We start from the raw sequence: 12,990 nt of genomic DNA on the forward strand, positions 1-12,990 counted from the left end.
GAATTTGTCTCTCACACACACATACAGACATGTGCACATACACAAATGAACACACACATGCACGCAGACACATGAAAAACATGACACAAAAAAAACATGCACGCACAAACACATGCACACACAAAAAACATGCATACGCAGAAATCCATAGAAATAGACTAAAAGTATCTCAGATTCAGAAGATATATTTTATAAGAGTACTTATATTTGGTACACAAGATTATCTGTACCAGAGCTTGGTTAATATTTATGTTACCTGTCACAATATATTCAAAACAACATGTGTTTGACGCAATGGTTTGCACTTTAGTGTTTAAAATTTTGAAAGCTCCAATTTTTTTTTTTTTATAATTGCAAATGGTAAAAATGTATTATGAAATATAAAAGTATAAAGTAAAAAATAAATAACATAATAATAAAACAATAAATGTAAAAAAAACTGTTAGCTGCACTATTAGGTATAAAACAATAAAATGTAATATACTGAACTAAATAAATTACATAATATGTAAATTAAGGGTGATTGCTTTGTCTCATTATATCATTTGTGTTAATAAAAAAAGATTATCATGTTAAATTGCTCCCACATAAAATACAGACAATTTTTTTGTTTTTCCTTCATCTAAAACAGAAATGATGTTTGCATAAAAACACCCAGTAGATGTCAGTATATCTTCAGAGAACTTAAACCAAGTATATCCTTCTTGAGTGTAGTGCTGTGAATCCTGGGAGTCTGGTCAGGGTTGTGGTTTGAATTTCTAAAGTAAATAGAGACTTTTTCTCAGAGTGTGTTTTACACTGATGTGATAAACCGATGTGGGATTTCTCGAGTTGTGCTCATATACGGCTCCATTTACTTTGGTATGAGCATCGACCAGATCAGCTTTCCTGTCAAAATCAGAGACAACCACAGTTTAGCCAATGAGATGTATAATGATTGTTGAAATTGATTCCTGACTGTTTTTCTTCAAACCTTATTCTGGCATTTTCCAACGCTGCAGTCAGAGTCCTGAGATAAACAGAGTGATGCCCTCCCTGGTCCAGCTGACTGACATCTGTCAAGCAGTGACTCCAGAACATGTCTGCTTCTGATGGGATGTAACTCGATGTCAACGGTCCATTGCAGCCATCTATCTCTATATCCCCATCTCGATGCTCAATACGGTCACAGGACCCCCCTTCATCAAGGCTGTAGGTCTGGATGAAGAAGAGTTTGGGCTTGCCAGCTAACATGGGGCAAGCATTGCCAGTGAAGCTTTGCCTCACGTGGTCCAGGGACACCCCCATGCCATACGAATCTATGCCCAGTAGATGATTAGCCGTACCACGGCTAATAATACAGCAGACGAAAGCATCGCCTTTCAGGTTCTGCTCTTGTTTTAGTATCTCGGTGAGACATGAAATAATTTGTTTGCCACCCAGTAAGGGATGGAGAACCACATTAAAATGAAGAGCCTTAAAGGTCTGCTCCAACATTCCTGAGGGAACAAGCAAAGATGAAAAAAAAAAAGGGTTTCGGACTTTAAAAACAGAAATCCTTCATAAAAATTCCCATCAAAACATGCAAAAGTGTTTACTACATACTTGTATACAAAACAATTTCTGATGATTCTATTAGCAGACTCTTCTACTTATTTTCTCAAAGAAATTTGGCTGTACTTGTCCAATTCACAGAAATGATCCAACTGCTTTACCTACGATTTATTGGAGATATTATTTTCATTTATTGCAAATTTGCAAAAAACAAATGCATTGTTCGTAAACTCTAACCCAAACCAAACAATGCTAAAAAATGTTGCATTTAAACACATAAATAGAGGTTATTTGACAAAAATAAATTTGTGAGAATCTTTATTTTGTGGAGGAATAAACTTTTCAAAAAGTTCAGACTCAAAAAAAAAAAGGCAAAATAGAACAAAAAATAAATATTTTTTTACCTTTACCTTTTCTACCTTTATGGAAGGTAGAAAAGTAAACGCCTTCTTTAAAAAAACATTTTTTAGACTATTTTGTTTGTGACATGACCAAACTTCAAATTGTGAAAAATATCTGTACAGTCTATTTGTAATAATTATCTACAGTAACAATTGTCTTTAGAAGACCCCAGAAGTCAGAGGGAATCTCTGTGTGCAAGGGACAAGACTGAAAACCAAGATTGGAGGCTGGGAATAATTGAGTCTACTTGCAGGACTGGATTCAATTCAATTTTGCCAGTGCAAAAAGGCAAAACAGAAACAAAAAGCATCTTCTAAACCTCTCTGGGGAGGCGTTTACAGGCATGTCCCACTGAGCAGAGACCCAAGGGAAGACCCAGGACATACCAGAGAGACTACATCTCTGGGCTGGCCTGGGAACGCCTCAGGATTCCCCCAGAAAAGCTGGAGGAAGTGAAGTCTGGGTATAGGTGCTTAGACTGCTGCCCCCACACTCACCACCATGGATAAGTGGAGTAAATAGGATCGATATTGGAGAGGGAAAAGGCATGTTGGATGCTCTGGTTGCATGTTCTTTAGATAAGCGCTTGCACAATTGAGTTAAAAAGGCAACTGCCTTCAGTACTCATGGCTAGACCTTTATGGCTTTATGAACCTTTTTTTATTTTTTAACAAATAAACCTCTATTTGGATGTAAAAAGCCAGTAATTTTGTTTTTATTTGCTTTTTAACTTGAATTCTAACAATTTTCTAAAATTTTTGCATGTGTAGTTTTCTCTAAAATAACTTACCAAGACTAATTCCCATTTAATATAGATAACTTTTAAAAAAAAAGTGGCGTTTGAAGGAAGCCAACCTGAAGACAGCTGTTTTCGCGTTTCATGTTGTCTGGAACTACACATTTTTCTTTCATTTCCTTTTTTTACTGAACTGGAATTTTTAAGTTTGTTCAGTGAAACCACAAATTCAACCTTTTTAGAATAACCGTTACATGTCTACTGGGAAACAGACGCACCATTCCAATTCTTGCTTTTTGTGTAGAGAACTTTTTTTTAATGCTCATAAGTATTTGTGTCTCACCTTGATCAAAACCCACACAGTCTATGATCACACACAGTCCTCTCGGCTTGCTGTTCAAGCTGTATTGCTCAAGCTGACTCTGAAATGTGAACAAATATTTGACAAATTACCATTTTATGTGGTTTTAACATGTTGAAATGATCAAGAAAGGGTAATACTAGAGTGGAAATTTACCGTAGTGCTTGGTTGTCTGCATTCAGATGTTGGTGGGCTTTCTCTGACTGTTGTGAGAGAGTGACATGATAATTAAGGGCATACAAACCCAAATACCCTACATTTACTCTGGGGCTTTCCAACTGTAATGTTGTAACTGAAAAGCCCCACTAAAATACTGTAATTAGACACTGTCCATGTTTTGACTTTGACTATTTTGTTGTTCTAACAACATCTCTGTCATAAACACATTATTTAGCTGTCATGTGTCTCACCTATGTTTATGGCCTTTCCTTGCCTTCTTTCCTAAATAGGGCACAACAAAAGAAAATGTTTTATCAAAAGTATTCAATTATGAGAGTACAAATGTTGAAGAAATGTTGTGTTACTTACAGAGGTTTTACTACTTTGCTGATGAGGTGAATGATGGTCACATCTCTGAGCTGAAAATTGCATAAACAAACATTGGTAACAAAGAATTAAAGAAAATTGTTTCTTTTTTAGGTGAAATCAGTAATTATTGTTAGTTTATAACAAAAACAATCAAAAAAAACTTTGTATAAAAGTATTTGACTCATTGTTAATATATAAATATAGTCAATACTGATTAATTAGATGTTTTAAAAACAGAGCGCGGCTCATTTACCGGTTCTCATAGACCTACTACAATGAAAATTGTCCTCATGATGGAGGACATATTTAAAGAAAGTTGAGTTGCTGAGTATTTCTTTGTTCAAATCATTGTGAATCAGGAGCAGATGAAAAAATGCCGTTGGTAAAAGCTTGTAGCTCTGACGTAAAACCCACTACAGCAAGCCACAAGCTCCATACTCCCAGCAATTCGGATGCATCTACAAATAGATCCATGTACGTCTTTGTTTTCCATCCGAGCTGACGTTTGACTCAAAACTGTACGGCTGGATAGCTCCAATATTGCTTGCCATTTTTGCTGCACCGGTATTGTGAAGTTGGGGGTGTTGGGGGATGTGAGCTAGAGGGTGAGAGTGTAACACATGGATGATGGGTATGGAGGGTGGGCTTACTTCACACCAACGTCCCGCCCACACTCAGAGGTGAGTTTTCTAATAAATGCCTGTCGCTCTGCAGAAATTATGGATTTTTTTTGATTTTGCCTAAAAACTGCATAATACTAAATAAAGAGCACTTGGAAATGCTTATGAAATAAATTAAAAGATGTTCAGATTGGGTCTTTAAATACCCTCCCTCTTACACTTCCTCTTACTCTCCCACTTCCTAGTTTCCCATCAGTCATTCTCCCCATAGCCCAAACTTCCTATTTCAAACTAAGCACAAGTAATTTTTCTATAACAATGCATACCGTACCTGTCTTTTTATATGTGGATACTTTTTTGGCAAGGTCGATCCTGCAAATGTTCCTCAAGCACTCCTCAACCATGTCCACTCTCTCTGGGGAAACTAAATCAAGTTTCTCAAGTTCAACGATCACGTCCAAGAAACTCTGCAGTGGGAAAGTAATGGGGGAAAAACAACAGCTTTTTCAGAGTGAAAGTGCATAATGACAAAGGTTTTCCACACACGCACTCACACTTTCCATTCACGTCTATTGACCTAGTGGAAATCCGTCTTCTCTACCTTTGCATCCCTTTTCTCACGTGGCAATGTTGTGCTTAATAAGAACAATATCTGTTCTAAGTCTTCTGTGTCTAGATCTTCACTTATGTTGGCCATCAGTACTCTGCAAAAACAAACAAAAAAATAAAATAAAGAATTACCTAACAAACAAGCAGGCATGCATAAAACAAGACACTAAAGGTTTTACCTGAATTTTGAGAGAACTTGTCTGTTTTCCAGAGTCTGTTCTACTGCATTCCTGCTCAGAGTAAAGAGCTCCTTCAAAATGTCATATCTGCCCATGCGCCAAATGACCTCTGCTAGGAACTGGCTGGCATTGTCGTGGCAAGTAACTTGGAGTTTTAGAGTCTCCCTCACGGACTGTACACTACTGTCTGCGCTCGTGCTGTCACACAGGAAAAGCAACTTTCTGCATTCACTACTACTCAGCGCCTCAACTATTTTGTTGATGTAGTAAAGATGATTACGTTGATGATCCAAAGCAGCCATCGGTACGGAAGCAGCCTGGTGACGGAAAACAGAATAATAGAGTATTTAAAAAAATGTATCTAAACTGTAGACTGACTAATTTAACGGGGCTAGATCAAACCACGGTCGTTTATGATAATTCCTATCAGCTCAAAGTCCATAAACATCCAAACGCGATAACCGGAAGTCCCCTGGTTTAACGTAAAAATAAAAGTAGCCTTCAGCTGTAAAAACATTAAGTAGAAAAGAAACAGACGGAGTCTCATAGAGCCTACATATAAACGTAGGCTTGTTACGAGCTTTTAAGAAGTAACCCCCAGTCCGGAAAGTACCGTCGTGACGAAATTGAAACTGAAACTTAAAAAAAAGAAGAAGATTTTTTTAAAGCTATAGAAATAATGGTCTTTATTTTTTCATCTTCAAAACCAACACAATTATCTTATAAATATCTATATTATTTCAGAAAAATGTCACACGTATATGTCACAAATTAAGTTAATGTTAAAAGCAAATAAGACATATATTAGCATTTTTCTTACATAATTATTAAGAACAATCAAATAAGCAACATGGTTTTTGCTATGCAAGTGCATATTTGATGTACTTCATGGAGCAAAATCCTGTTATTTGTATTATTTTATTTGATCCATAGATTTTACATATATATATTATTTGGATATAGATTTGTCGGATGATTTTACATAAACCAAGTTCAATTTTATTTTTTATATTTGCCTTAATGATTTCTACCTTAGCACGAAGATGATTTTAGTCACACGATGTACCAAACCAACGACTGTGTGTTTTCCAATTGTTTTGAACGCATCAGCAACCATGTCCGCCAAGCCCAGCCAATCGCGTTGCGCCCTGGTTCGGCATCCTTGCAGTGTTGGGAGATGACTTAAACCTGTGCGGTTCACAGCAAACGGTAGGGCTGAAAGACACCTTCGAAAGCCGAGTGACCACCCAGGGAAAATAGTGACCCCGCTTAGTTCATGTACAGACGTTTCGGTTACTGTCCCACATGTATCCGTTGATAAAGTGAGTATCATTTTCGTGGCTGAGAGAAATTCATTTTGTGACTTTAAGGTTGGGACTGACTTGGAATATTATCAGTACAGGTTGTAACTTGTGTTGGTGTCTATGTGCAAAACTAGAGGGCTATCAATATCAGTGTCGCCAAGTGGAGCATACATTTAACCGGAGACCACCATGTCCCATTGATGTTGCCTGGCTTTTTAAAAGTGGGTTTGGCCTGGTCACGACTGTTAAAAAAAGAAAAAGAAAAAGACGAAGATGCCCGCCAGCTGCTTACAAGAAGAGGCATGTTAGCGGCTGCAAGCTCTGCTAACGTGGTGACGCTAAGCTCGGTGCACAGGTTAGAGCCGTCGTGGCAAATATGAAAAAACGTTAGCTAGCCTTAATCAACTGGCTAACAACAGCTTTCATTTCGGAAAACTGGTTAGCTTTTGAAGCTCAGGACAACGAGGTTCCTCGTTTTCCCAGTGAAATGTAAATATCTTAGTTTATTGTTTGTATTACGAGATACATCATGTATCTGTACGGAGTGACTTCCAGTCGAACTCCTCATAACGTTTCTGCTATTAATAAATGAAAATTGTTTTATTTTGAAATATTGATCGGAAGTCACAAATATGTTACACTTCAAGGAATTGAAGTATATATACGTTTTTCGCTTGATGCTTGACTCAAGTGCTTCTAAATTTCTTTGCAGTGTAATCTTACTCTGCTTTCTATCAACTGATGTGTTTATACCTGGTCTCATGTTAAAACAGTCGATGTTGGCTGTTAGTGTGTGAATTATTCAACGTATCGTGTCTCTGACTGGGAGCCTGTGACGGGAGAACGGTCATTCCGGTGGCTTTCATGGCTTCCTTTTATTAGGAAAGGTGAGCTTGGATTATGGACTCGTTTGTAATGTTGGCACACACAGTGACAGAGCGTATCCTTGTCAATCAATGGATCAGCTTAATTTTGAATAAGGTTTTCCATGGTTGGGTGGAACAGCTGTTTATAAGTTAGCCACAGTTTGAACAAATCACTTTTTGGTCTCTGTGACAATAATACTACCTTAATACAAGAAATGATTCAATGTCAGTGATGTCAGTTACATTCTGTCAGGTTGTGATGTTTCTTTCTTTCATTTAGCTTTGAAGGCCCACTCAAATCACAAACAAATAGCGTTTTTTGTGTGTTTTTAACACGTTCTTATGTGATTTTTCTCTTAATGGAGGATATGTAAGAAGATTAAGCTTAAAATTGCATTTCTAATCATTTCTTTATTATGAATCAGGAGCAGATGTAAAACTGCCATTCCAAAAAAGCCTGGAGCAGTGACGAAGGTGCTACAGTCTCTCCCTGCTCCGCTCCATTCCGATCTGTCCACTTGCAGACAAATGGATCCAGATACGTCTTTGTTTTCCTGGTCCAAGCTGGCATCTGGCTTAAAACTGTACGGCTGGATAGCTCCGACATTGCTTGCCATTTTTGTTGCACCGGTAAAATGAGGGTGGGTTTGAAAGGGGCTGTAAGCTATAGAGGGTGTAAAAGATTATGGGAAATGAGTGAAGGCTTTCTCCATGCCAACAGAACTCTGAGGTGAAATTCTAATGAACCACTGCTGCTCTGCAGAAACTATGTCCTAGAAAACAAAAGTTTTTTTTCTTTTTCTTAATTTTATACCAAAACAGCATAATTATAACTTAAAAAAAAGCCACTGGGAATGCTTTTAGAATTGATCAAAAGATGACTTGAGTGTGACTTTAAATTCTGTCAGGTTGTGTTCTTTCTTTCTAACGTTCTTGTAGCTTTAACCTCTTTACGTGTAGTCACAGGGCCCTAGTAAAGCAGAATTCACTACTTTGCATCAGTGATAATCCAACAATGATCCAAAATAATAAGCCCTAGCTGAAATATTGGTGTATAATCAGATAAATGTATAGGGCTAAAAGTTGAGATTGTTCCATGCCGTCTCCTGCACTCCCTCTTTTGCTGTATCTGCCACCGTCTGTTTTGGGACCAGACTATCATAAAGCTACGGCCTATTTTAGACTGAAACTCCCATTTACCCATTTAAGTTGTTTCTATCTGCAGGAGCTCAGTGCCTTTGGTGAGACGACATTCTTTCAGTGTGTTTATTGTATTTGTAGTTCTCCAAAAGGGTGTAACTACAGGGCTCCTACAGACTTATCTGCATTTAAGATGTCTCAAGATATAGTCCGTCTTTGTTTAGTGCATTTCTTCTATCTCAGTGTTCTATTTCACATGAAAGGTGTTTAATTTTTTACATTCTTTCATAAAGTCATAGGCAACATAAACAAATCTGTTTGGACAGCTGGCAAGTAATCTGTATATGAAAGATAAAATACAAATTTTCAACCGCAGCCATTGCATAACACCACAGCAAAATGCCAAAGTGCATGTTGTGACTAATCAATTGATCTAGAGGGGACACAGCTACATATCACTGTTTCATCTACAAACACTAGCTGAGGAACAAACAATATAATGGGACACCTGCCCTGCCTCATGCTGTTGGGGTAAAACATGACAATAGTACTTAATCTGGAGAGGTGTCCTTGCAGCCCACCAAAAAATCATGAATCACGGTAAATCTTTAATAAAGGTAACTACATTCCCATCAAGTGCACATAGTTCATCAATATGGACATTTTTGGGAGCTACTTAATGCCTTTTAAACTCTTCGTCTGTCAAAATATTTTATATTAATGATGGAAACAAATCTGTACTGGACACATCCTGTTTACTGTAAACCTGCCCTCGATTTGGGTTTACTTCATAAATAGTTGCAGTCTGTCCAGCTTTACTCTCAACTTTTTAGATGTGTGTAAAATTGTGACTTTACTTTTTTGTTTTTTTTGTACATTCCGCTGCACACCAGTTTTCTTACTAATTAGAAATGCTGCGTCTAATCGCTGGTCTTTTTCTAATTATGTTGTTGCAATTAAAAAAACAACCATCTGTGAAACAACACGCATACTCCCTTTCCACATAATTTCTCTCTTAGCGGTGCTTTGGTAAGATTATCTGTTGGTTCAGGGTGCTTCGGTGTATGAAGGGGCTGTAGATGGCGATGGCTTTATCTGCTGGTCCCAGTCACCCTCCGAAAATCCAGTTTGTTTGATTGCAGGTCCATATCTCTGTTGTCGCCTCAGTCTCGTCAGTGGTGATGCGCTCACAGAGTGAGGATCAAAGCTGTAATTAGCACGACATGGATTATCAGTGGGGACTATTTTCCACTCTACAGTATTCCCTCCCATAGAGCCAGATGATTGCACAGTCAACCAACTCCCTGTCCTTTTTTTTTTTTCCACAGGAGAACTGAGTTTTTCCGGCTTTGGTGTTCTCAAAAAGCACTAGACACAAAAGCTCTTCGCTCACTGCAGATATTTATTTCTTGTTTTTCTCGTTTTAGAAAACAAATGACCTCAAAATTAGCTTGTAAATTCTCTTAAGCTCTAAATGCTGTTCTGTCGTGTTGTGTGCACTCAGTTGGATCTGACATTTGCATGCATGAGGTTGTGGCCCTGCTGACTCACTTTACTGCCAGGTGTGATGTCTGTCTGCGTATGTTGGCTCTTTCCATGATGTACAGTGTGTCTTTCTCCTTGTCTCACTGTTAGACAAACAACAGTTCATGGGAGGCATAACTGCACCACTTCCATATATTATTAACAAGTCAGCTCCTAATGCTTTCTCTTTTAATTAATCTGTATTAGAATTGGACATTAATTGTTTTGATTAAATAATAAGTCATAAAGCTAACCTATCAAGGACACAGTGTCGCCACTATGAATCTAAAGGATAAATTATACAAAATGTTCTTTATTAATCATTATTCTAGCATAAACGCATATTGACAGTTGAATAACTTCATTGTCCATCAGCCTGGATTACTGGTGTATTAACATACGTAAATGAAATAAACATTAATACAATTTGTGCAGTTTTTTTCTACAACTTGTTTTGCATTTAATTTGCCTTAGTAGAATCTGAAATGCAAAAACAATGCAGCATAATTCTTATGTAAGGTCATTTAAAATGACAATCCATTTAACTAACAGATGTTTAACATTTAAGCCAGAATTTATTCTTTTTTTTTTTTTAATTGTGATCCAGTTTGGGTGCTCGGGTCTGTCACTTTTTCTTTGAAAACTATTAACATGTCTTAACTGTAAAGTTTTGCTCTGCAGTATGGCTACTGGTTGGTTGTGCTGTCGGCTTTTTATTTAGCTTCAGTTCATTTTGGTGAGTGGTCGCTTGGCATTCCTTTTTGGCAGTTTTGTGCTGGCAGACCATGGGGGTAAACTTAATGTTTCAGCTCTTCCTTTGCAGGACATGCATCACTCGCTAATCGGGTAATTCAAATGCGAAGCTGCTGGACTTTGTTAAAATTGAAAGCAAATATGACCAACAGTGTTTGAATTTTCTAGTTAGAAAAAATATTGGTATGATTGCATTGCAAATCAACTGCATTTTAGCAACGTGTCTGTGTTTTATTCTGACAATATATGCATTTTCAAGGACCTATCCACATGTTTAAAGCAAGCAATTTTTTCAAATGTTTAAAGTTGCTGTGGGCTGCACAGTGGTGCGGTGGTTTGCACTCTTGCCTCACAGCAAGAAGCCCCTTGGTTCAAGTCCCTGAAACAGAACACTGTGAGGAGCGTATGTGGGGGTCTCTGGCTTCCTCCCACGGTCCAAAACCATGCTTCATAGGTTAATTGGTTACTCCAAGTTGTCCTTAGGTGTGAATGTGAGAATGCATGGGTGTGTGATTGTGGCCCTGCGACAGACTGGTGTCCTGTCCAGGATCTCCCCTGCCTTGGAGTGGCTGGGATAGTCTCCGGCTGCCTAATCTTCTAAAAGGGGTTTAGAAGATGAATGAAGTTGTGGTGTGCGGTGTTCCATCGTGATTGACAATATGTTACAGCAGAAGGGGTCCATTGTTTGTGTTTCCTCCCATTAGACATAAACCTAATGTGTAACTACAGTCCTGGGAAAAAGGCTAATGAATGACTGGCATCTCAGTTGATCATAAATGCTGCACTTCTCTCAACCGGGTCATGTATGGTGCTTTTAAACCTCTTTTTATTCATTTTCTTTGTACTTGTAAACATAATGTATACATTTTTTTAAAAATTTTTTAAATAAAAATAATTTGATTTAAAAAAAAAAAGAAAAAATGCAAGCATATCAAAATGAATAAATTCTAACCTTTTAAGGATTTTATTTTCTGCTTTTTTTTTTTACCCAGCTGCAAAAAACAAACATTGGAACAAAAGATTTATACATCACGTGTGATATAGTTTTCTGTCAACTCGCATCTACTATTTTTATGTCAATCAACCCTTTCTTTATTTATTTTTGCTTAAAGGAAAGTCTTGGCAGTAAAACTATGCAATGAAGTTGATGTGCTACTCTGAACTGGGATTTGCTCAGTGGCTGAAAAGAAAAGCTGTTGATGCTTCTTTGGAATTCTTGAAAAAGTTTACACTGACTAGCTGTGGGTTAGTTTAAGGAAGGTTCTTGTCTAAGCTGCTGTAAGATTTCAGTGTTCAGTTCTGTAATGAACTGATGCCTGGAGATTTCGAAAAGCTTGCAGATCCTCAGGTGGTCCACTGAAGTCTGTCACAGCATTTACATAAAAGAATACTCAACAGAATATGCATACAGTAGACCAAGTTATGGTATAGCAACCTATTTGAGCTTTCTGAACTGTGCCTCAGGAATTCAGTCATTAAAAGCACTGAGTGTTGCAGACATATGGATTATCTTTGTATTATGAGGGCTGTTTTAACTCTTAACACTTTTTTTATATTGTTGTTTTAGGATGGTTTCTAAAAGTTAAAAGGATGATTTTTCAAAAGGGAAAAAAAATTCAAATGTTCAATTTTTTTTTTTTATTGTGTTTTAGTCTACCGCCCCCCGGGTCCTGCTGCTCCCTTTTTACATGATTTTAGTGACTTTCTGTCTTCCATCATAAAACTGGAAAGGGTTTTAATACTAGGGGATTTTAACCTTCATATAAATGATTGTTCATCCTGTCCAGCAATGGAATTTTTATTTTTGACTGAAACCTTTAATTTTGAGCAACATGTCTCTGACCCCACCCATCAAAAGGGCAACACTTTGGACTTAGTTTTTTCTCTTGGCCTGAGCATTACTAATCTTTATGTGGAGGATGTACATATGAGTGATCATAGTGGTGTCTTCTTTGAGCTAAACGTCACTCCTGAACCTGTTTCCTCATGCATACTGTCTCAAAGGCGCATCATCACCGCCAACACTGATGGACGTTTTTCAGCGCTGTTTGACCCCCACTTATTTAAGGAATGTTCTGATGTTAACAATCTGATTGATCGTTTTAGTGATCACTGTGTCACAATCCTGGATCAGGTGGCTCCTGTCAAATCCAATTTATCAAAGAAAAAAGTGTGTCCCTGGATAAATGAAGCCATCCAAAATTTAAAGAGACAGTGTCGTCAAACTGAGCGTCTTTTAAAATCCACCAATCTCATGGTCCACAGACTGCATCTTAGGGATCTCGTGTCCTCATACAACGAGATGGTGAAAGATGCCAGATCTAACTACTTTCGCCAGCTAATATCCTCAAATAAGAAGAGCCCAAAAGTTTTGTTTGACACGATAAATTCTATTGTTGGTCCTGCAGCCCCAGTACCCCCTGTGTTCTGCAAAG

At 37.7% G+C, this 12,990-nt stretch overlaps 2 protein-coding genes across 9 annotated transcripts in view; one reads left to right on the forward strand and one right to left on the reverse strand.

Moving 5' to 3' along the window:
• Nucleotides 1–347: 347 nt before the first annotated feature.
• On the reverse strand, nucleotides 348–5,532 carry cflar (CASP8 and FADD like apoptosis regulator). The gene is given in 9 exon segments (NM_001201516.1): nucleotides 348–888; nucleotides 974–1,478; nucleotides 3,015–3,093; nucleotides 3,189–3,235; nucleotides 3,443–3,473; nucleotides 3,561–3,610; nucleotides 4,512–4,647; nucleotides 4,782–4,884; nucleotides 4,969–5,532. Coding segments are annotated over 9 exon segments (1,383 nt in total). The 5' UTR covers nucleotides 5,271–5,532; the 3' UTR covers nucleotides 348–758.
• A 550-nt stretch (nucleotides 5,533–6,082) lies between these two features.
• The window catches only part of fam126b (family with sequence similarity 126 member B), a 44,373-nt gene continuing 37,465 nt past the window's right edge, over nucleotides 6,083–12,990 (forward strand). For 2 of the 8 annotated variants that reach the window (XM_020712904.2, XM_020712901.2), the window contains exon 1: nucleotides 6,083–6,177. The gene's annotated coding sequence lies outside the window, so the exon portion shown is untranslated. The other 6 variants (XM_020712905.2, XM_011489685.3, XM_011489686.3 and 3 more) reach the window with 5 other exon arrangements.

The sequence above is a fragment of the Oryzias latipes genome, chromosome 21 (genome assembly GCF_002234675.1).
Source record: "Oryzias latipes chromosome 21, ASM223467v1".
NCBI lineage: Eukaryota > Metazoa > Chordata > Actinopteri > Beloniformes > Adrianichthyidae > Oryzias > Oryzias latipes.